The 22,311-nt window shown below is 41.8% G+C and overlaps 1 protein-coding gene across 1 annotated transcript; it reads right to left on the bottom strand.

The window, feature by feature from the left end:
- Nucleotides 1-15,192: 15,192 nt before the first annotated feature.
- On the bottom strand, nt 15,193-20,504 carry LOC125202408 (probable sulfate transporter 4.2). Its single transcript, XM_048100798.1, has 17 exons — nt 20,056-20,504; nt 19,898-19,946; nt 19,432-19,633; nt 18,825-18,993; nt 18,363-18,428; nt 18,180-18,287; nt 17,923-18,030; nt 17,728-17,793; nt 17,403-17,463; nt 17,139-17,266; nt 16,838-16,879; nt 16,560-16,676; nt 16,402-16,453; nt 16,100-16,238; nt 15,933-16,021; nt 15,753-15,829; nt 15,193-15,680 (listed from the first exon to the last, which is right to left on the bottom strand). The coding sequence occupies exons 1-17, from the start codon at nt 20,347-20,349 to the stop codon at nt 15,363-15,365; spliced, it is 2,085 nt and encodes a 694-aa protein (XP_047956755.1). The 5' UTR covers nt 20,350-20,504; the 3' UTR covers nt 15,193-15,362.
- Nucleotides 20,505-22,311: the final 1,807 nt, after the last annotated feature.

Below are 22,311 nucleotides of genomic sequence, written 5' to 3'. Positions count from 1 at the left end.
CAAGTCGTGCTGTTAGATCCGTTCAGTGCTATACCACACCAATGTCATCTTATTTCAGTAAGGCTTAGAAATATGCGGACTGACATTGCAACCTTTCTCGATGGATAGTCAAATTCCATCTAGGTTGTGAAATTCATCTTTTACTTTGTTTAGAACTGACCGTGTTACCTTAAAGTGGACGACGCCCACAACAGGTCTACTACTAAAGCAAAGACTTAGACTTTGTTAGGTTAATATAAATTTAAACATGCATTAACATCCATTAAAAGTAAAACATAACAACATTATGACAAAAATAATTTGTTTTTATTTATTGGAAAATAAAATAAGAGTTTTTCTGATATTCCCAATCACTCGAAACGTGATTTCTAGTATACAAACTCTAACATTGACAACCTGTATTCCAGACTTTTTTGGTACCATATGGACAGGGCTGACCCACTCGCTATCCGGAATGGAGTAGATGATCCCTAGAGCAAGCAATTTTAACACCTCCTTTAGGACTTCCTCTCGCATGTTCGGATTCAGTTTCCGTTGTGCATCTCGATGAGCCTTCGCACCTTCTTCTAGACGAATGTGGTGCATACAAAGATCCGGACTGATTCCTACCAAATCCGAGAGAGTCCACCCTATTGCTTTCTTGTTTCTTTTGATGACTTCCAATAACCCCTTCTCTTGCTCCTTGGTCAGGTTGCTGTTGACTATTACCGGAAATGTCTCATTTTCCTCCAAGTAAGCGTACTTGAGGCCTGGTGGAAGCGTCTTCAGTTCCTTCTTTGTTCCATTCGTCTCCTGGGGCAAGGGATTTTTGTCTGCAATTTCTGGTAATGCCTCCTTCCCAGACCCAGGAGAATTCTCCAGACTAGCCACGTGAGCCGATCCCCTTGATCTAGCTGACTCAGGATTTCTGCAAAACTCCATGATGGCCTCTGTGAGTTCCTCATCTGTCAACTCCGTTGTGTTCATTGCTGCACACCATCCTACAACTTCTCTGTCAATTGAATGGCTCAACTCCGAGTTGTCAATTTGTTCCTGTATCAATTCCGTCTCAAGATATTCTTGGACCAGGGGGTTAATAACATCAATAGCATACAGATTCTCAACATCTAAAGGCCTTTTCATCCCCTCATCTATGCTAAATGTATATTTTTCCCCATTATAATCCAAGCAAATTGTTCCATCGAAGACATCGATAATGGTCTTAGCAGTACGCAAAAATGGTCTCCCTAAAAGCACGCCACTAGACTCAGCAGACTCATTATCATTCATCTTGATCACATAAAAATCAGCAGGATATAGAAAATCATGCACTTTGACTATGACATTTTCCAACACACCTTCAGGACAAATGCAAGTTCTATCTGCTAACTGGATCACTACCTTGGTAGCAACCATCCTTACTCCAGTCAATTTCTTATAGATCGAAAGCGGTAAAACATTAATGGACGCCCCTAGATCACACATAGCATGCTCGACCTTGATGTCCCTTAGAGAGATGGGTAATGTAACATACCTGGTCCCAGGTATTTTTCTAGGGCATCCTTCTCTTTTCAGGACACACAGACACATTCTCCCCGATCACAATCTTCCCTGCCTGGTTTGGTCTTCCCCAATGAATTCCTTGATGAACTTGCTGAAAGCAGGCATTCTTAGGGCATGCAAGAATGGCAGGTTGATTTCCAACTTGCTAAAAATCTCCATGAGATACTCTGTATCATCCTTTTTTTTCTTTGCTTCCCCTCGGTATGGAAATGGTTTTGCTCGCTTTACTGCATTTGTGGATGTCTGATACGGAGTGGAGAGTGTATCAGCGAGGGATTAGGGGAGTTGTTTGGCCGACTAAGTCAACAAATCCAGAGGAAGAGGTTGTTGCGGATGAGAGCTGAAGTTGTTATGGAAGGCCCTGAATTCATTGCAGCTGTTATCAACAAACTCATTTCAAATTCTTGTTATTTCCTTTCCTTTATTTTAGCTTCTACCGTGGTTATAAATAGGTAGTCTCTGATAGGATTATTCATCTTGGAAAAAGTATCAAAATAGGGTGAGTTATCTCGTAGGCCTCTGCGGAGGAGTTCTTTGTTCTCTGTTCCCTTCAATTTCAGTAATTCAATAAAGCCAAATCTTTCCATTTCCAGTACTTAACCAACTCCTTGATTGCAGTCTATTGAGCACCACTTGTGCTCATATCAGTCCATTGCCTTTCACTCTAACAAACTGGTACGGTGAACGATGGTTGCAACTCGCAGCACGGAATCCCGACTGGACGGGTTAGAGAAGGCGACCGGAGACCTAGAGAAAGGGGTCGACTCCGCCAATGCATCAATTGGCAATCTGAACGCACAAATCACGATGATACAGACTCAGCTCACGACAATCCTTAAGGAGTTGCGGGCAAAAAATTCTGATCCCAACAAGGGATCCACCAGCGCGAATTCCACCGACGGTCCAGAGTCCAACCCGACTGCCACCGGAGGGGCGCGTCTTTGACTATGCCCACGTTTGATGGCTCGGAGGCCATCGCTTGGCTGGCCAGAGCAGAGCAGTTCTTTCTGGTTCAAAAGACACCACCGGAAAATCGAGTGCAGGTAGCCATGGTGGCGCTGGCAGGCCCTACCCTTCCTTGGTACCAGCTGTTGATTAAGCGCATCCCAACACTATCATGGGAGCAGTTTCTCCAACAGCTTATGAAGCATTTCGGAAACAATGGAGCTCTTGATGAATATGAGGCGTTTGCAGCAGTCCACCACACCGGAACTCTCGCCGAGTTCGTGGCAGCCTTTGAAGCTCGCCTTGCCCAGGTTCCAGACTTGGCCTATCACCAATACTTGGGTTTCTTTTTGGCTGGTCTCCGGCCGGAGGTTCGTTTGCAGATGAAGGCAGCCAAGGTCACAAACTATGCAGACGCAGTTCAGCTCACGTTAGACGTTGACCAAGTGCCGGGAAGCCTATCGCCTGATCCTTTTCACCCGATGCCCACCAGTCCAGCAACTGCTACTGTGGCAGGCCCAGGGCGATCAGCCTCACGAGGGTATTCTCAGACCTTCTCCTCTCAGTCGGTGACAGGATCCTCTCGGCCTCCGCCGCGCCAGTTCCAGAATATGTCCTCTGAAGTTTACAAGCAACACCTAGCTGCCGGTACGTGTTTTAAAGGTGGTCTAAAGTTTGGACCTACCCATAGGTGCCCTCCCAAGACCCTCAATGTGATAGTCCGTGATGATGAAGAAGCAAACGATAACAACCTTCTCCCTGAACACCTCGAGGATCTGGACCCGAGACTAGAGCTGCAGCTCTCTGAGCTCTCTTTTAACGGATTGGACCCCCCCCCCCCTCCCCCGGACGTTGAAGCTTTTCGACAATATTGGCAATCACAAGGTCAAGGTACTGATCGACAGTGGCGCCAGCCACTGTTTCATCTCGGACAAGGTGGCGACCATGCTCCACCTTCCGGTCACCCCAACTAGACCCTATTCTGTTACGTTGGGTGACGGTTCGAAGGTTCGCGCGGCCGGTATTTGTAGCGACGTTTCCCTCCAGCTTGCAGCCGAGAAGTTTGTCATATCATGCCAGGTGTTTCCCTTGCGTAATATCGATGTTATCTTGGGGGTGTCGTGGTTGGCCGGTTTGGGAAGTGTAATAGCAAATTGGCAACATATGACCATGGAGTTCTCAGTCAACGGTCGGCCGTTGTTCCTACATGGCGATCCATCTCTGACTCAGCGTGAATGTTCCTCCCGCGACATCGCCACCTTGGAGGAAGGGGATTCTTGTTGGGTTCTGCATACTATGGAAGGCGAACCTAGCACAGAGAGGCATAAAACTAAAACTCTATCACCGGCTGGCCTGCTGGTGCTGCTGCCGATCCCGGAGCATGTTTGGGAGGATATTAGCATGGATTTCCTCTCCGGTTTACCCAAGGCCAGCGGGATGGATTGTATATTCGTCGTGGTGGATCGATTGTCCAAATATGCTCATTTCATTGGGCTGCGACATCCGTTCTCGGCGAAGCAAGTAGCAGATCTTTTTGCTAAAGAGGTGGTGCGATTGCACGGCATTCCACGGTCCATAGTGTCAGACCGCGACCCTGTTTTCCTCAGCTCGTTCTGGCGGGAGCTATTTCGTACAACAGGGACTAAACTTCGCATGAGCTCGGCTTACCATCCTGAGACAGACGGCCAAACCGAGGTATTAAATCGTTGCGTGCAGACTTATTTACGCTACTTTTCATCAGTTCGACCCAGAAACTGGAGTAAATGGCTTGCCTGGGCTGAATATTGCTACAATACGAGAGTGCACTCGGCATCCGGCACCACTCCGTTTGAGATAGTTTATGGTCGCCCCCCACCGACTATCCACGGCTACCTTCCAAGCGAGATCAAGTCAGCTGTCGTGGACTCACTGCGGTCGAGGGACGAGACTTTGGCCCAGCTACGGCAGCAATTGATGCGTGCTCAGCAGCATATAGCCTCGGCGGCAAATAAACATCGCCGAGACGTTCAGCACGAGGTCGGAGATATGGTTAATTTGAAGTTTCGGCCACACCGACAATCCACCTTGTTCACGGCAGCAAACCGAAAGCTAGCTCCGCGTTTTTTTGGTCCTTTTCGGGTGGAGGAACGCATTGGAAAAGCAGCTTACCGTTTGCAGCTCCCTGCTAGCTCTCGCATTCACCCGGTCTTCCATGTCTCACTTCTCAAACGACCCATTGGTGATGCGAGTCCCGAGCAGGGTCTTCCGGAAGGCCCCATGGACGCCGACCAACCATTCCTCCCAGAGAGGATCCTTGAGCGTCGAACGGTGCAACGGGAGGACGGTTTTGTGGAGCAAGTTTTGATCAAATGGGACGGCAAGGGGGACGACGAAGCCACGTGGATGGACGTGGCAGATGTCTACGGCCAATTTCCTTATTGCCGCCTTACGGACAAGGCTGTTTCGACCCCCCGGGCAGTTGATACGGAGTGGAGAGTGTATCAGCGAGGGATTAGGGGAGTTGTTTGGCCGACTAAGTCAACAAATCCAGAGGAAGAGGTTGTTGCGGATGAGAGCTGAAGTTGTTATGGAAGGCCCTGAATTCATGGCAGCTGTTATCAACAAACTCATTTCAAATTCTTGTTATTTCATTTCCTTTATTTTAGCTTCTATCGTGGTTATAAATAGGTAGTCTCTGATAGGATTATTTATCTTGGAAAAAGTATCAGAATAGGGCGAGTTATCTCGTAGGCCTCTGCGGAGGAGTTCTTTGTTCTCTGTTCCCTTCAATTTCAGTAATTCAATAAAGCAAAATCTTTCCCTTTTCAGTACTTAACCAACTCCTTGATTGCAGTCTATTGAGCACCACTTGTGCTCATATCAGTTCATCGCCTTTCACTCTAACAAAGTCCCAGCCTGGGTTTCACCAACTTCCCTGTTTCCTTCCTTGCTCACTACTTCAGGTTCTGGGTCTAGGAAGAATGGGTCTCTTGGTCGAGGTAGGGATCCCCCTAAATCTCCCTTCTGGAGATCATCCTGAACAAGGATTTCCCTGGGTCTAGGGCTATCCCCTTGAAGCATCTGACTTTTTTCCCTTTCACTAACCTGCATAGGTACCTCCTCGCCAATTTCTAAAGTCGGTCCTTCATAGCCCCGCCCAGATCTCAAGGTGATTTGACTAATGTTTGCTCGGTCTGGTGGTTTGACCGTGGCAGGAAGTTTCCCTTCATTTCTCCGCATCTCATTCAAAGAAACTGCAATCTGGGACAGTTGCTTTGCCATCATATCCATGGCGGCTTTATGTTCAGACTGAGCATCTTGCAATTTGTGCACCACGTCATTGTTGGAATGCAAGTTATTCTGCATGAACTGCTGTGAATTCACTAGGTCGTGGACCATGTCATCCAAACTCCTTTGTGGCCTGGAGTTGAATTGATTAAAATTCGATCCTTGACCTTGGTTCTGACGATAGTTCCCTTGATTCCCTTGATGATTCGGTTGGGAATTCTGGTAGTTCCCCTGGTTGTTTCTCTGGTGAGGTGGCACATAGGAGCTCCCTGGATTGTTCTGATTCCTATTTTTCCAATTAGTATGGTCCTGATTCCTGTACCCCAGTTGCAATTGCCCCTCTTGACTTTTCCCTGACCAGTTAGACTGTCTCTCCGGAGGGTGTGCACAGTTCGTGAGCTGAAGTGGGGGTGGCTGACTTTGATCATGGTCAGTCCATCTAAAATTTGGGTGAGTCCTCCATGGAGCATCCCTCTGTCTCCCTTGATTCCAACTTCCGTCTGGATTCCAACTCCCCATCGAATTTGCTTGAGCTTGGCATTCCCCTTCACAGGGCTGACTGTAGCACGGTTGAAGTTGCATTTCCTCTGGACCAGGGGGTTTCTCATTTTCTGCTGGAGCATGCGAATTGTATTTCTCAATTGCGTTCAGCAATGCTTTCTCCAGATTATCTATCATATCTTCCACTTTCCTGTCTTCTTGTTCTGTTACTGCATTGGCTGACCCTCTCCTCAATATGCTTCGCGGGTTATCATAGGCCTTCACGCCTCGATCAGCCTTCCCAAAGTCTCTCACTGGCTTCACTTGCTTTATTCTTGGTAAGGTTTCCCTCGAGAAATTCATCAAGTCCTTTGATTCAGGGACCTTCGTAGAACAGATAGTAGGTCTCCGCTTCTATCATCTGTGTTTCGAATGACATCCGGCAATCCCTTGACGGGACCAATAAGAACCCGAGAGACTCATCATATTCTGCTTGCACTCACGAATCTCCTTCTTCAAGGCATTCGTCTTGTTGGAAGGAAAAAAATAATCCAAGAATTTCCAGCTTGAAATCTTTCCATGTGTTAATCGAGTACTGGTGGAAGCTCCACAGTAGCCAAGTATTGGCTTCCCCTTTTAGGGCAAACGGGAGCTGCACGTAAACGGTAGTCCTCCTCGGTCGCCTCGTTAGGTCTCTTTTGAATGCTGCACAGCCTTACTTGAACTCGTTTAGGAATTCGTAAGGACATTCTCGTTCCTTAGTCCAGAAGAAGTTTGGGCAGAAACTCTCCGAGCACATTTGTCTTGATATCAATAGACCTCCGGCGCGGGTTTGAGACTATGGCATGGGCCGGCTCACCGTCTAGGTGCACGGTGAGCGAACCTATTTCCGGTCGGGATCCAATATATGTGCCACTATTCACGTCCTCCTCTTCCTCAGATCTCGGATTGCTGTCATTCGGTGGACGGCCCAGTATCCTCTTCTACTGATGAGGTTCAACTCCCTTCTCCAACACTACTGATTCGAACGAAATGGGTCCTTAGTCCCTTAAACCTGATCCCGGTGGTGATGGTAGAGCGTAGATTCCTTGACTGCGCCACTTGTATTGGCCGACTCCACGACCCCGGATGAGCTCGCTGACTTCGAGAATAGAAACTGCGTTCATAAAGCTTGTCAAGAGAGAGCAAAATAACAGAAATTAAATTATTTACACCAAATCCTTAAATGCAAATAACAATAAACGCCATCCGCTTCCCCAGCAACGGCGCCATTTAAAAGAGGACTGAACTAGTGTGTGGGTAGTCATGTGTGCACTGAGAAAGAAATAACGGAGTTTCCTAGGTCCGGCCAAATCATGTTAGAATCCGCCTTTGATGCTAGGAACTTCAGCTTTGTCGTCGGAAAATCACAGTCGTCGGACCACACGAGCTGCTGCTTCCAAAAAAACCCTCGAACCACTTTACTAAAACCTAGCACGGGGAAGTAGGGATCGATCCCATCAGAGATGGATGCGTAATAATCATGCTCAAAGATTTGGGGATTGTTTTTGGGTTGAGTTTGAAATTGTAGCATTTTCTTTTGGGTTGAGGAAATTAAACTTAAACGTGAGATTTTAAACTGCTACTGCTAACAACTAGATCTATGCGAAATAACAAAAGCGTACACGTAAACTGAGGCAGAAACAATCACTAGATGCGAGAAACTATTCTAATTACCTAGATGCTGGGAGATAAGCTGACGGTGAGGACCATAACTGAAAAAGCAGAGTAAGGACGGAAAGGCTGGAAAAACAACTAACTAAGGTAATAACTAACAGCGACATTCATCTTCTCCAACCAATTTGCATAAAAACTTCGAAGAAAACGGCATGAGTGAAATCGTAATTAGAAAACAGAGCAGACTGGATTTTCACAATTTTAATGAAGAACAATTAAGAACTAAAAACGAGATCTATGGATCTTTAGACGAAGCAAAACAGAAAGCAAACAGAAAACTCAAAAATCCATGCATTACTCGACTTCCTCTGTTCAGATCCAACCCCGGACGCTAAATCCACTCCGGATCCAAGCATCCGACACAAACTCCAGCCAAAAGAAACATTTCATAACTTCAGATTCAACCAATAACCTTCAATCAACAACAACACAGATCTACAGCCAAATTACCAGATCGAGCACCAAAGTAACAAAGAAAAACAGAGATCAACATGCAACTTGCCGAAATAAAACTCTTAACAGCAGGATCAACGTAGAGGTGATGGCACGATTGACATTTTATTGGATAGATATTTTTTAAAAGTTAATACTCATTCGACGAATTTAAAGAAATCTTAAGAATTAAGAGAAAGTTAGTAAAATATGGATCTCACTTGTATATAAATATTAATTTTAAATAATATATGAGTAGAATAGGTTAGTGGAATGTGAATCTTCTTTACTATTTATTGTAATTATAAAACGAAATTTTATTTGTGGACAGACCAAAATGAAAAAACGGAACTCCTACGTGGATAGAGGGAGTACAAATTAATAACATTCAATTTCTTAGTTATAAATTTGATTGTGCCACGAAATTGAATTTTCTTAATAAATTGTATTCCTTCCATCCCATTATAAGTGATGAATTTTTTTTGAGCATGTGGTTTAAGGAAAATTTATTGAGTTAAAGTTGAATAAATAAAGTATGAAAAATGAAAAGGTAGGAGAGGTAAAAAGAGAATAAAATAAGAAAAATAGAATAAAGTAATAGAGATAAAATGGAGAAAAAATATTTTATATTTTACTAAAAGTGGAAATCAATCGCTTGTAATAGACCAATATAAAATGGTTAATTAGTTGTGGTAAAATGGAGGGAGTACCAATTTGACGCTTCCAGAAACATGATGAGACGGCACACATTTGGAGTGGATTTAGTTGATCTAGGAGCTACACGAGTTGAAGAAACAGACTACATCCACTTCAAGATTAATTAAATCAACAAAAGTTGCTTGACATTTAGATAATTCGAGAGTTATGGGAAATAGATTAGATAGGGGCATGTTAGGGTGCCACCATCCCTTAAAATAACACCATACCACCATTTCTAGCCAATCATTTGTACACGTGGACGAATAATAAGCTGACACGTGGCAAAAAAAAAAAAAAAACGCCAAAAAAGACGGGCAGCAATATGCTGGCCTTTAAACAGCAATTTTTCTTGAACAGCAATATCCAACACGTTAGACAGCAATCTATAAATTGCTGTCTAACGTGTTGGATATTGCTGTGTAACGTTTATAATATTGTTGTATAAGCGTTGTCACGTTGTCATTTTAAGAGGGGTTGTCATTTTAACACAAACCAGATTAGATATTTTGTATTCATATTAAGTAGAATTGGTTATTTAGAATTTTCTAGACTCCAGACTTAGATTTTCTATATATTGGTACAAGAGAGTGAAGAAAGTAGGCGTACAGTGTAAGTGAGTATGAGTGTTCTAGTGTAAGGTGTATCCTTATTGAGTTAAGTGTAATTTCGTGTTGGTGTTTTGTAAACCACCATGTCATATATTTGGTGTTTTTCATACCATTATTGTGTTTCATCCACAAAAAAGCAAAAAATGCTATACTGCAAATTCATCTTGGAAAACAGCAAACAACATGTCAATCTACTACATAGTTTGGACTCACTGTCAAATTCCTATCTCCGTCTTCTATTCCACATCTGCGATGAATCGCGTGAGACAGAGTGCAAGAAAGAACCTTAATATAGTATACAACCTCATTCTTATTTTGCACATAAATATACCACTATATCAAATGCTTATCCAGTGCTTCAGGATCGGTTCCTATACCACCAACATGTATATCATTAAGGATTTTATTTTTTCTTCGTGTCGGCGAATATACTTAATTAAAGATGGAATGATATGTTCTTCAAACACAAAACAGAATTCGTGAGCATAGATGCATTAGTGAGGTACCAACTTGTACAGATGAAGCCAAGTCGATAGGATAGATCTCTCACACCCAATGCACTCAGCTCTCTTTCCTTAAGAGTACACCGAAACAATAGTAATACAACATTCATGATTCATTTATTGAAAATCAAACCAGAATACCAAGAAGTAATTAGAGTATTCTTAGTGTAAAATGGGACTCATCTCATAAGAGTGAAAAAAATTTCTTAAATAGAATTGATCTATTTTTAATGTACAATTGGTAAAGTAGGAGAGAGAAAGAAAAAGTAATTGGAGTATTCTTATTGTAAAATGGGCCTCATCTCATTAGAGAGAAAAAAATTCTTAAATAGAATTGTTCTATTTTTAAGGTGTTCTATTTTTAAGGGACATCCCAAAATAGCAAATGTGGTCTTTTTTATAGGTAAATGAATTTAAATTTAAAGATCGCGCCGACTCGAACGTGAGACCTTTGGCCTCATATATTAACCTCTCTACCGCTTGGCCAACTCACACACACAATGGCAAATGTGGTCTATTTTTAGGGAGGGGGTGTATCTTTTACTTAACTAATATTGCCTCCGTCTCACACTAAGTGAAGCACTTCTTATTTGACACGAGATTTTATTAAATGTTAGTTTTACGAGTTAAATAGAGAATAAAGCAACAAAGAAAAAAAAAGTAAAAAGAGTGATATTTTTATTTTAAAAAATGTGTCATTTAGAGTGTGTCATCCTAAAAAGAAAATGGTGTCACTTGGAGTGGGACGGAGAGGGTACTAAGTTAAAAAAAATATATCCCTATGAACTCACATGCTCCTTGCGTTGGTGCTCGCCCTTGTATCCTCATGATTGCTCGCCTTTGTATCCTCATGATCATAAGTATATTCGTCTTCATTCTCTTCCTCATTCTCCTAATGATTTAGCCTCAATCATTAACCTCACTATCGCTTGGCCAAATCTCACACACGAGATCATCATTACATTCATCATAAATGCTCTTGTATATGGCTCCATACCTAAAAATGGATGCATAAATATATCAATCTTAAGAGTATACATGGTTGTGATTGGGTGGCCCAAGTCAAACCTAAAGGATTGCAGTCCTCTAATATAATCTCCTGTAGGTCATGGGGGTAAAAAAGAGAAGGTAGCCGGATATTTTCAAGTTTGTAGCAATGTTTCATTCTTAAGATTGCAAGTTCGGAGAAGCTTCGGCTTCTTGATTTCCATTTCACCAAATCACTTTCTTCAATTAGAAGAAACTTAAGACACATAAAACTATAACCTTTTAGATTCAAATGTGAACCCTGAAAGGCGTAGGATCACAATTTGAGAACTTCAAGACTTACCGAAGAATCAATGTCATTCAAGTATTTAAATGGAAAACCCATACCATTCAAATGTAACTTCTTCAACTTAAATGGCAACTTCAATGACCTCTGAGTCGCTGGGAAAACACGACCTTCTTGATGACTGGATTTGTGATACTGAGTTTGAGAGTCTCTAAGCTTTCAAGTGTTGAAATGCAATCAAAGTGTTGTAATAGTAAGTTTTAGAGTCTCTAAGCTTTAAAGTGTTGAAATGCAATCAAAGCAACTCAAAAGATCGTTATGATCTTCATAAGGTGTGAGCTCAATCTGTATTCCTAACTAATTTCTTTATGTTAGGAATTCTTTGGGAGGGTTTGAAGATTGTACAAATACTAGCATTCACCCCTACCAGAGTTGTGAGCTTTACCAATGAAACAACATGAGATGGAGCTACAAGGCTTTTTCCCAATATCTTGATATGCTCTAAATCTTTCATTTCCCATATTTGCATTGGGACATATGATGGAGCTCCACGGCATTTATTTTTTTATATGGATGGATGATCAAGACTCGAAGGTTGAAAAGTTTAGATATGGTTGAAGGGACTTCTCCATTGCAAGTTAGAGCAAGGTACTTTAGTTGGACTAAGGTAAGAATCTCTATTGGGAAAGTATAGAAACGTTAAGAGCATCGATTTCCCTTAACAACCTGAAACCAACATCTATATGGATTGGATATTGGTGGTAAGGACCATAGAAAAGGAGGGAACATGCAATGGAAGCATTGTTCAATCTCACAGAGTAACGAAATTCTTCAATGCCAAATAAAATGTTATTTTCGACACATAAGCCATGCTGACCTTTTAGAACTTCTTCTTCGGCATCAGTGAACTTGTTTAAGACATGATAAAACTTGTTCTTACTAGCTTCTTCCCTACACACGTGTCGCCATGAAGAATGAAGCCAGCAAGCTTTGAACTCAGTAACTTGAAATTCATAATAAGTTTTATCAACGCTCTTCAAGATGCGTAAAACAAGGTTATAGTCGTAAGCAAGAGTTATTAGATATTTACATTCTGAATCATGCCAGGATTGCAACCCCTCTGCCTTGAGCATATATAATGATAATCTTGGAAGGGGTGTGTCATAATCTCGAGGGAAAACTCCCATAAACAGAAAAATCATTTTAAGATTTTGAGGTAGGTTGTCGTAACTTGGGAAAAGTACCTTTGATATTTCATTATATGCATCCAAGAAGACTGAATTTCTTCTTTCTGCTACTTCATTCCACTAGTCGGGTCTCTGTTATGCTTGGATATCGATATCATACTAGCGATGGTGACGATCAGGAGAGGGAGACCGGCAATGCTAAAACGAGAACAATTGAGAACATTGTTAATTGTATTCCTAAGTGAAACCACAGCACCATAAGCCGTCATTTCTACGATATGAATATTGGTTGAAAATTTCAGTGGAGAGCTTAAATTGATCCATAATCCCTAAATCTTCCTATAGTATGTCTCTAGATCGAGACTCCCTTGTTTAAGGTTAATTGCTTTTTCCTCCAGGTCGTAGATGAGGTACGGATCTGCTCGGTTCTCGAACGTCACGGCAAGGCTGTCCGAAAGAGCCTTCGATGTCTGATGGTGTGCGAAATCGGCAATTATGTCGTTTTTTATGTTGTCGACAATCCACGAGAACATCACCAAGTCATTCTTCTCCCATTCGTCGAATCCCTTGCTCCCCAGTTCGGGGGGGATCGTTTCTGATGTAGGGATAGGCCCCTCGGCCCCCTATCTTCACTTTGATCAGCCTTGACCATAAAGGGTAGTTTTTTCCATTTAACTTGAATGCTACTGTGATGCTCTTGTTGTTTCTCAAACTTGTCGTCCGCTCCAGATTGTCTTTTAGAGCATCCACAATAGAAATCGGTCAGCCATAGGCCAGCCACTCTCTCTCCCTGCCACGTCAGCAGCACTAAAAATCCACCTGCCACGTCAGCATTTACTCAAATAGCCACTCTCTACTCCTCGTCGTTTCCGCCGCCATCCTCGCCGCCGCCACCCGGGGTATCTGAGCCGCGTCTGAACCCCCACCAGGCCCTCGATGCATCCAAATCCACCTCGCATGTTCTCGAGCATCGAGTAGAGAAACCTCTTTTTCCACAAGGCCAGTGGCGGCCTTCCACTCGTGGAAGACCTTGTACATCCGTTCCTCCGTTTTTGAACGCGAGAATAAAGTGTACGCGCGTGGACGTGGGGGGGCCGAGATGACCTCCTGGGGCTGATAGGGGGGATCCTCCCCTCGTTGCCCGTTGCGCCCACTTTTGGCCAACCGGGCGAGGGCGACCAGTAGCTGACGGAGGGGATGAAAACTCCTCAGCATCTCGGGGGAGGTCGTGGGATCGCCGCTGCTGCTAGTCGCCGAAATAGTTCAGCCTCTGCTTCTTCGGCCACCCAGGGTCGTACCCCGTCCGTAACTTCTCGGAGTCCTTCGAAAGCAACACATAGCATTCCCAGAAGATGAACTCCTTATACTTCCCCGGCAAGGGGAGCTGCACTTCTCCTACTATCACTCCGGGCATCCTCCTCATTCTGCCGACTAGTCAGTAGGCGGAGGGCGTTAAGCGTACAACCCCGAAAATCGGTCCGACCACGGCCTTGATCCGTTCCACGCCCCTTTCGGCACTCCTCCCAGATTGTAGTCCTTCCCGTGTGTACGTTCCTCCTGTCTTTGCTCTAATCTTCGCCCATGTTAACGACCCGGCCCGGTTGTTCGCAACCGGCGGATCGTCGCAAACCGACAACACCCCTTAGCCACGCCGGCGTACTCATCCTCCGTCCACTTCCTCCGCGTGGGGGTGTCGTCAACAGCGGGCTGCGACGACTCGCCGACCACCTTGCCCTTCCCTTGGTCTTCTTCTTCTTCGGCGCGGCCCGACCCGCCCCAACAGGGAGTGTCCGGATCCCCGAGATCGATCCCATATATCATGCAATGACAAAAGGTCATCGCCAGTGAGCTGCGTCTCCACTTGGGTCGACGTGTGAGACGAAGCCGTCAAAAAATCAAGAGAGGACGATAGACCGTGTCCCCCCAGTGCGACCTCTTGCATACCGGGCTGTATCCTCTCTGCCACATCATCCCCATCATCTCAGCTGCTGGCATCCGGGGGCATACCCTCCCCACCCCGGCGCTGCCTGCCCGCCGCTTGCCTGCACCTCGCCCGGCATCCTCCCCCCCCCCCCGATTCCCTCCCGGCGCTCCAGCCATCATCCCCATCAACTGTTGCCAAGGGACGTTAAACCCTTGGCCCATCTGCCCGCCAATCTGGCCCCATCCAGATCCCACGGGTACCGTGGGAGTCTGAGATCCGCTCGTCGCCCGGACTGGACTCGTTGTTGTTGTCCATCGCTCGATGTTGCTCTTATACAGAAATTTAGAGAGAGAGAAAACTCGTTAAAACAAGTGGTGCAAATGAAAATGAAACTAAAATCGCGTATATATAGGTTTTTTCAAAAAAAAATTAAAAAAAAAATGAAAATTGGCGTTGGCCGATCGCTGGCCGATCGGCTCGCCACAATGGCGGCCAACACATCGCGCCATCGACTAGCTCACACCGATTTTCTCGCCGATTCTCGGCTGGCCGGTTGCAATGGTTCAGCTAGCCGCTATTGTGGATGCTCTTATATCCTCTGTATCTGATGTCTACGTACAGTAAAAAGATTTACTTTACACTTTTTATTCAGACACCATATTACAACAAATTTGAAGTTCCCTAGTTGAAAAGTAGGCAGAAATAAATAAACACATCCAAACCAATATCTCTATATGCAAAAAAATGGACACAATTTTACATACATATGCACCATCACTGTTGTTCTCATGTCTTCTTTGACAGCAGTGGCTCCAGATGACTGGTGTCGTTTCTCGACGAGGCAATCTCCCGAGTTCCAGACTCCAGCTGAGACAGAGCAGCTTCTTCTGAGCTCTGCTTCAGTAGTCGATTGAAGAGGCTTGATTTCTTCTCCAGCAATGGGGACTGACTTGTGGAAGAATTGGTCAAGCTTTGCACCTTCTGTAGACAAACTTGGACTGCATCATGCACACGGACAAAGAACCATTCTCGGCCTATTAAATCAACCACCTCAGCTTTTGTCAGTGTCAGCAGTACGTCTCGGTTTGGATTGGAAATGGCTATCTGAAAAACACAGGGAAAGGATTTGGTAGATGAAAGGATATCAACGGTCATGATATACACTAACTTGCTTACCTGGATGTTACGTGATTTGTATTCGTAGTATAAGTCTTTTAGAGCTTGAACAGCACTCGAGTCTATGTATGTCACAGCTGAAATAAAAGACCAACAACAATTGTCAAAATCTCAGATGCATAATTTGTTTTCAACTTCACAATCAAGTCTAAACAAGAAAGAAGTTCAAGAATGACTCACGAGCCATCTCAAGAATGACATAATGGATGCCTGGTACTTCTGGGCCTCGCCTAATAGGTCCATCGACTACAATCTCATATTCCCGGAGCCTAAAGAAAGAAAGTAGGACAGCACGGTTATAATAGAGCATAAACATGAAAAAGCTGTTTAAGACAGAATTGTGTCACCTGTCTTTGATGTAGCTTATATTGGCAAAGTATATTGGAGCATCAACGCGAACAATTACAATTCCATTGTATGTATAAGCTTCGGGATACTGCTCTGTGTTTCTGTATATAGTTGTACCAGGTAAACGGCCCAAGACAGCTGCAAAAAAGTCATGTTTGGCTCTCAATGAATTGCACCAATTAACATGATCCAAACCAAAGTTTACAGAGAGTAAACTGGAAATATGCAAAAGGTGAACTACTTCAACGTCATCGACAACTTATAGTGAATCAGCTGAGCTTTGGATTAGATAAAGACTTACCAATATGTGGATTAGCTGATTCATGGATGACAAAAGCAAGTGAAACACCAACCTGAGCACCAATAAAGTGAAGTAATGAGAAAAGAATAGCACTGCATATATTAAGGTCGGCTTAATTCAACTTTTCCTAAAATATCATCAATATGATCTATCCTTACACCAAGAAGGACGCCAATCTCTATGCCAAGGAACAAGGTGAAGATGAAAGTAATGGTCCAGAGGATAAAGTCTCTTTTATCCACCCGCCATAAGAAGGTAGCTTCATCATAATCCACCTGAAATGACAGAGGGTAAAACCATAGATTGAGCACCAAGCTTAAGAAACTAGAACAACATGTGCTTACGTCGACTGTGATTCTTTAAGAAAGGGGTTCACAAAAGTCAAAACCTTCCACACATCTTATTTAACATATTGAAATTCTGAAGCACAACTCACCAGTCCAATAACAGCAGAAATGACAATGGCGGCTAGACCACACTGTAGAGACACAAAATGGAGAATAGAGAATTATTAGCAAAAGAAATTTAATATGCTGAAAGTCAAATATCAGCTCCATAGATATCTAAAATGTTCCAAAATACAGTATGTTTTTATGTGATTTAAGTACCCTATTATATCAAGACAGTTCAATGCCAGTAAAGATTTTTATGACATGGAAATGAATCGTAGAAATGAGTGCCAATGGAGGTCCAAAGAAAAACGAGCATGAATTGAAGAACAATGTCTTCAAATTAACCTGCGGTATGTATTCAAACAATGGCGTCATGAATTGAAGCGCACATCCCATAATAATTCCCATAACGACTCCAGATAAGCCAGTTTTGGCTCCACTTTCATGATTCACAGCTGATCTGGAAAATGATCCTGCACCATATAAAATCGAGGAAAAGAAATTTCAGGAAGTTACACCAATTGAGGCATTTATTTTGAGTACAAGTACTGTTTGATGGTTAATAAGAGATTAAATTATTATTCAGATAACAGAAAGTCAAAAACTCACCAGTTGTAGGGTAAATCGAAAAGAAAGAACCAACAATGTTTGCAACACCAAGACCAAATAACTGTGGAAGAAAAACAGTAAGCATATCACAAATGGTTACATAACAACACATGGCAGTGTCATTAAACTCCTTTTGCAAGTTAAAGATGACTGCTCTCCAGAAATTATATGATATGTTGGACCTAGTTCACGCCATCTGTACTATCTTAACCCAGTACAGAGTCTACGGACACAGTTAACAAATTACTACTCATTCTCCTTTGTGCTTTAAAAAATCTGAAATTTCATTAGAAGCAAAGTAGGGTTAGGGCCAATGGAAACAGACCTCTTGATTGGAATCCAATTCATAACCATTCTTTGCTGCAAGTGCTTTAGCGATTCCGACAGATTCCTGTACATTGAAATCAGTATATTCAATATCTTATTTCTGAAAGAGTCTGCATTTCCAACTAACACAAGAGAGTAAAAGGTGAAAAGAAAAATATAGTAGCAAGAGAGCTATGATTAAATTTTCTCTTACCAAAATAGCCACGCCAGTAATGAGAACAGTTGTAGAAATCAAAGATTTAGCATACTCAAATTTCTTTGGGATCGAAAATTCCGGCAGCCCCTGTGGTATTTCACCTACCTAGAATGACAGCCAAAAAAGTAATACAGTTAACTGTGCTTCACCCGAGCTAAAATTCATAGAAGGTATACATTATTAAGGTAAAGGAACATTGGATTTTTTAGTATGGCCTAACATCTTGGCCATTTGGTTATTTAAGTGGTCCTCACCAAAGATATTGAAGCTGGATGAAATACATGAACAAAAACTGTTCCCAGAACAACAGCTGTAAGGGGACCAGAAGCTCGTAAGAAACGCAATGATTTCCTAGTTTTTCCCTGTCAACACGTCAAAGTTAGTATAAATAGGTAAAATTGAAAAGTGGATACCTGATTGATAAAATAGATTCATACCAAGTGTTTCATGATCAAAAGAACTGCCAATGTAATGGAGCCCATGAGAAAAGGTTGCCACAAAAACTACAGAGAAATGGAAAAACAAGAAATTGATAATTAAATTCTGGTTGTAATGGACCACCAGCATATAACAAACATGAAGCATAAACAGAAGTCAAGGTATGTACTTTTGAACTGGAATGAGGAAAGAGTTTAACAAAGGCCATAGATGAACCTTGATGAAAAGAATTGCAAGAAAGAGGGTACACAATTTCTTTTCTTTCTTCTCATCATGAAAAAATCTTGAGAAAGAACATAAGAACAAGTTCTGTTCTAATACTTATGATAAAGTTTTATAGGGTCCACACCCCACCACTCAGCATTATCAGCTAAATCATAACACTAACTCATCTTCACTACACTAAAACGCATAAACATAAAACATGGGCTCATCCACGATAATTCTAAGCATAAATTTACCTGATCTGCTCCTGCAATAATGCTCTTCACCAGTGGAATAATCTCACTGCTTCGAACAACACTATATCCCAAGAAATCTTTTGCCTGAGACAACGCAATTATAATGGCTGAGGCTGTAGTAAAACCAGAAATCACAGAATGGCTGATGAACCGAAGAAGCCAGCCGAGCCTGGATAAAAGAAAATCAGTACAAAAACTTTTGCATATTGAAAACTGCACAAAAAGAATTAAGATAGCAATAAAAGGAAAATTTCAAAGCAACGGTGCATACACTTGATCAGTGTTGTAATAATTCTGGTGGCTGCTTAATTTGTGTCAAGTTATTCAATAAATCACTTGCAAAAGGGAACACATGATGCAACATATAAACTTGCTGAATGGTGACAGCTGAAAACCTATTTGCTTGGCTGCATTGTTGCCTACTTAATTAAATACTGTATTTAATTTTAATAAATGTGTATACAACGAAACTGGATAGGCAAATGACCATATTCGTGTGAGAAACACAAACTAAGGGAGAGAAACTAATTAGTCACACAGAGTTCCCACAAAATGATGCTGAAACTTCAGAAACAAGCCAAAGAAGAAAGAACTATGATATCTGCACCTTAATAGCCCCATGATGCATTCAAAGATTCCGACCATAAGTGCCAGCAGTATCGCAAGCTCTGTGTACAATGGCTCTTCCGGGTTTACTATGCTCCCCAACACATTAGACACCAGGAGGGACGTCAATGCAACAGGACCAATAGCCAGCTGACGAGATGACCCGAAAATAGCATACACAAATATAGGCACGAAACCAGAGTCTGAACAACAACAAAAAGTAGACGAATAAAGATCATTGAAGGGAACAAGTTAATACAATTGAAGCTACCAGTACTATAAAACCATCAATAACTTGCTAAAAACATCAACTAGAAAACTAATAATGTCCAATTGCATCACCAACACCTGGTGTGTTAACAGCAATTGACACCTGAACTTGACTATATAGAGTATAACAGCAGTCGAACTAACAATAAGCAAAGAAACAGTGACAGTAAAGCTCAAAATCAAGTAAATTGACTTACAAAGTCCATATATAGGGTGAAGGCCAGCTAGCTTCGCATACGACATGGACTGATTTCCGCACATCAAAATCAACAAATCACACAATCAATATCCACAAAAATCACAACAAATTAACAAAATTACAGCTATAAATCATCAATTGATCATCATCCCGCACCTGAGGAACGAGCATGACGCCGACGGTGACGCCGGCCATGAGGTCGGGCTGGAGATACTCGCGCCACCTGTATCTGCTAATCCAGCGGTAGCACGGCAGGAATGTCTCAATCCAGTCCGTCCAGGTCATCCGCTTCATCCTGTCTCTCCATTTCCAGAAATACGACGACGGCGGCGACGCGGCGGCGGCGGAGGAGGTGGAGGTAGGATGCTGGAGCTGGATGATTTTGACGGGGCGGCTAGCGATGGAGGAGAGGTCGCCGGCGCTGGGGGAGGAGTGGCTAAGCCTCTCCATGGCGGCGGCGGCGGCGGAGGAGGAGGAGGATACGGTGGCGCGTGCGTGGGAAACACGTGGGGTTTAAAAGTGTGCAAAAGGGAAATTCGGTAGCGATTGGCGCAAAACAACGCTGACCAATAGTTTACGTATTTTGGTATTTGTATCAAAATTGCTCAGTTAATAATGACAAGAAGAAGACGACGAAATGCTATATATACTTTTCTTTTGAAGAACAAATACATTGTTTATTTATATGATAAATCTGCATATCATGGCTATGAAATTAATTGAAACTTATTATTGATTTTTTAGGAAGGAAAAATGTATTTATAAGAGATGAAATGAAACTATAAGTAATTGAAAATTTGAATGTGAAAATGTCAAGGTTTCTTCACAAAATAAATTATATTGTTTCATTTTTCACGTTTTGGTACTATTTTTGTTGCTATAATTTGATTATTTGACTATAGGGGGTTAACAATGTATATTGAAATGGTATACCTTATTCACCCGCAATCAATAATTCTGTTTTTTTTTTTCTCTTTCTTCAGTTTTACCAATTTTACTTTAAATTTTGTGTTATCGACTAGTAGAACTACTAGTATGAATGGAATAAGTACTCTTTATTTTCTACTGGAAGTTCTATTTTGCCGCTTTGTAACGTCCCTTGCTAATAGTTTCATTTTGTAAGTGTGGAACGAGACTCATAATCTACTTATAAGTTTTTAACACATTCGACTAATTTAGTAGAACCGGTGAGGTGATGGAAGCAAATGAGACTTTGTGTAGAGAGACACTAGTTGTAAAAGTAGTACTCTCTCCGTTCTAAGGAAGATGACCTTTTTCTTGGGTGGCACGGGATTTTATGCAGTTATATTTTGTGTGGTAAGAGGAGAGAGTAAATAAGAAAGAAGGAATAAAGTAGAGATAAAAGTGTTTTCATTTTAAGTAATGATTCATCTTGATCAATGGGACGTAGAGAGTAAATTGTTTCTTCCGATTCATAAATATTTCAACTTTAATTGGATTAGGGGTAGTAGGAGTAGTATTTTTTTTGGAATAGTGACCATAGATTACCTTTGGCATGAAATCTTTTTTTCAGAAATGGATATAGCCTATATCTGATGTAGAGTTTTATTTTTAGATGTATTTGGTTACATCCCTGAAAGGTGTATGGTGTGACTAAAGGAGAGTTGTATTCATATAAATCTATTTGATGATTGAAAATAGAAATACTGATAGAATGTACCGGGACGTTATTGCGTCCATATCACTTAGATGTGACACACACGATTCTGTGCCAGCTTCTATTATTATTAAATTATTGAACACACTTTCATATTCGCACGCATAGGAAAATGTCTTATTCCCTGATCTAAAATGGATTATTAAATAGATTATTTGAATGTGTTACGAGTGAAATAAATATCCCTCTTTATTGTAAATTTAAATTGATTAAAAAATGTTAATTATTGATTAAAAAATGTAGTAAATGATAATATTGGTAGAATTGGAGTTAGGTAAATTGTGAACACCCGAAATCGTAGTGAAAGGAGTGAATATTTGATTTGATTTGAAAAATTATTTGTATTGTCACCAACTTATTAATAATATCACGATTTTTTAGTTTTTATAAATTTGTATGGAATTATTCCTTTTAATAATATACTCATAAATTCAATGATATCATTGTCATAAAGTCAAAATAGCTCAGAATATATTCTTTTAGAAATTACGCCGTACATTATAAATAATAAAATCACTAAAATTTAGCTCATAAAGCATACCTCAAACAAGTGATTAAAATAATTATTAATTTTCAGATCTGTCAACATTAAATAAAATATAATTTGTTTATTTGAGGTTGATTTTGTTGAGAAGGCAAATAAAACATGCCACCTACGCATTAATAATTTATTTATTTAAATGGGTCAGAATAGAAGAGGTAGGTGGCAACTAACACCAAAATTAAAAAGTGAC

Source organism: Salvia hispanica, chromosome 1, assembly GCF_023119035.1.
Source record: "Salvia hispanica cultivar TCC Black 2014 chromosome 1, UniMelb_Shisp_WGS_1.0, whole genome shotgun sequence".
NCBI lineage: Eukaryota > Viridiplantae > Streptophyta > Magnoliopsida > Lamiales > Lamiaceae > Salvia > Salvia hispanica.
This window is presented reverse-complemented; position numbering and strand designations above follow the sequence as displayed.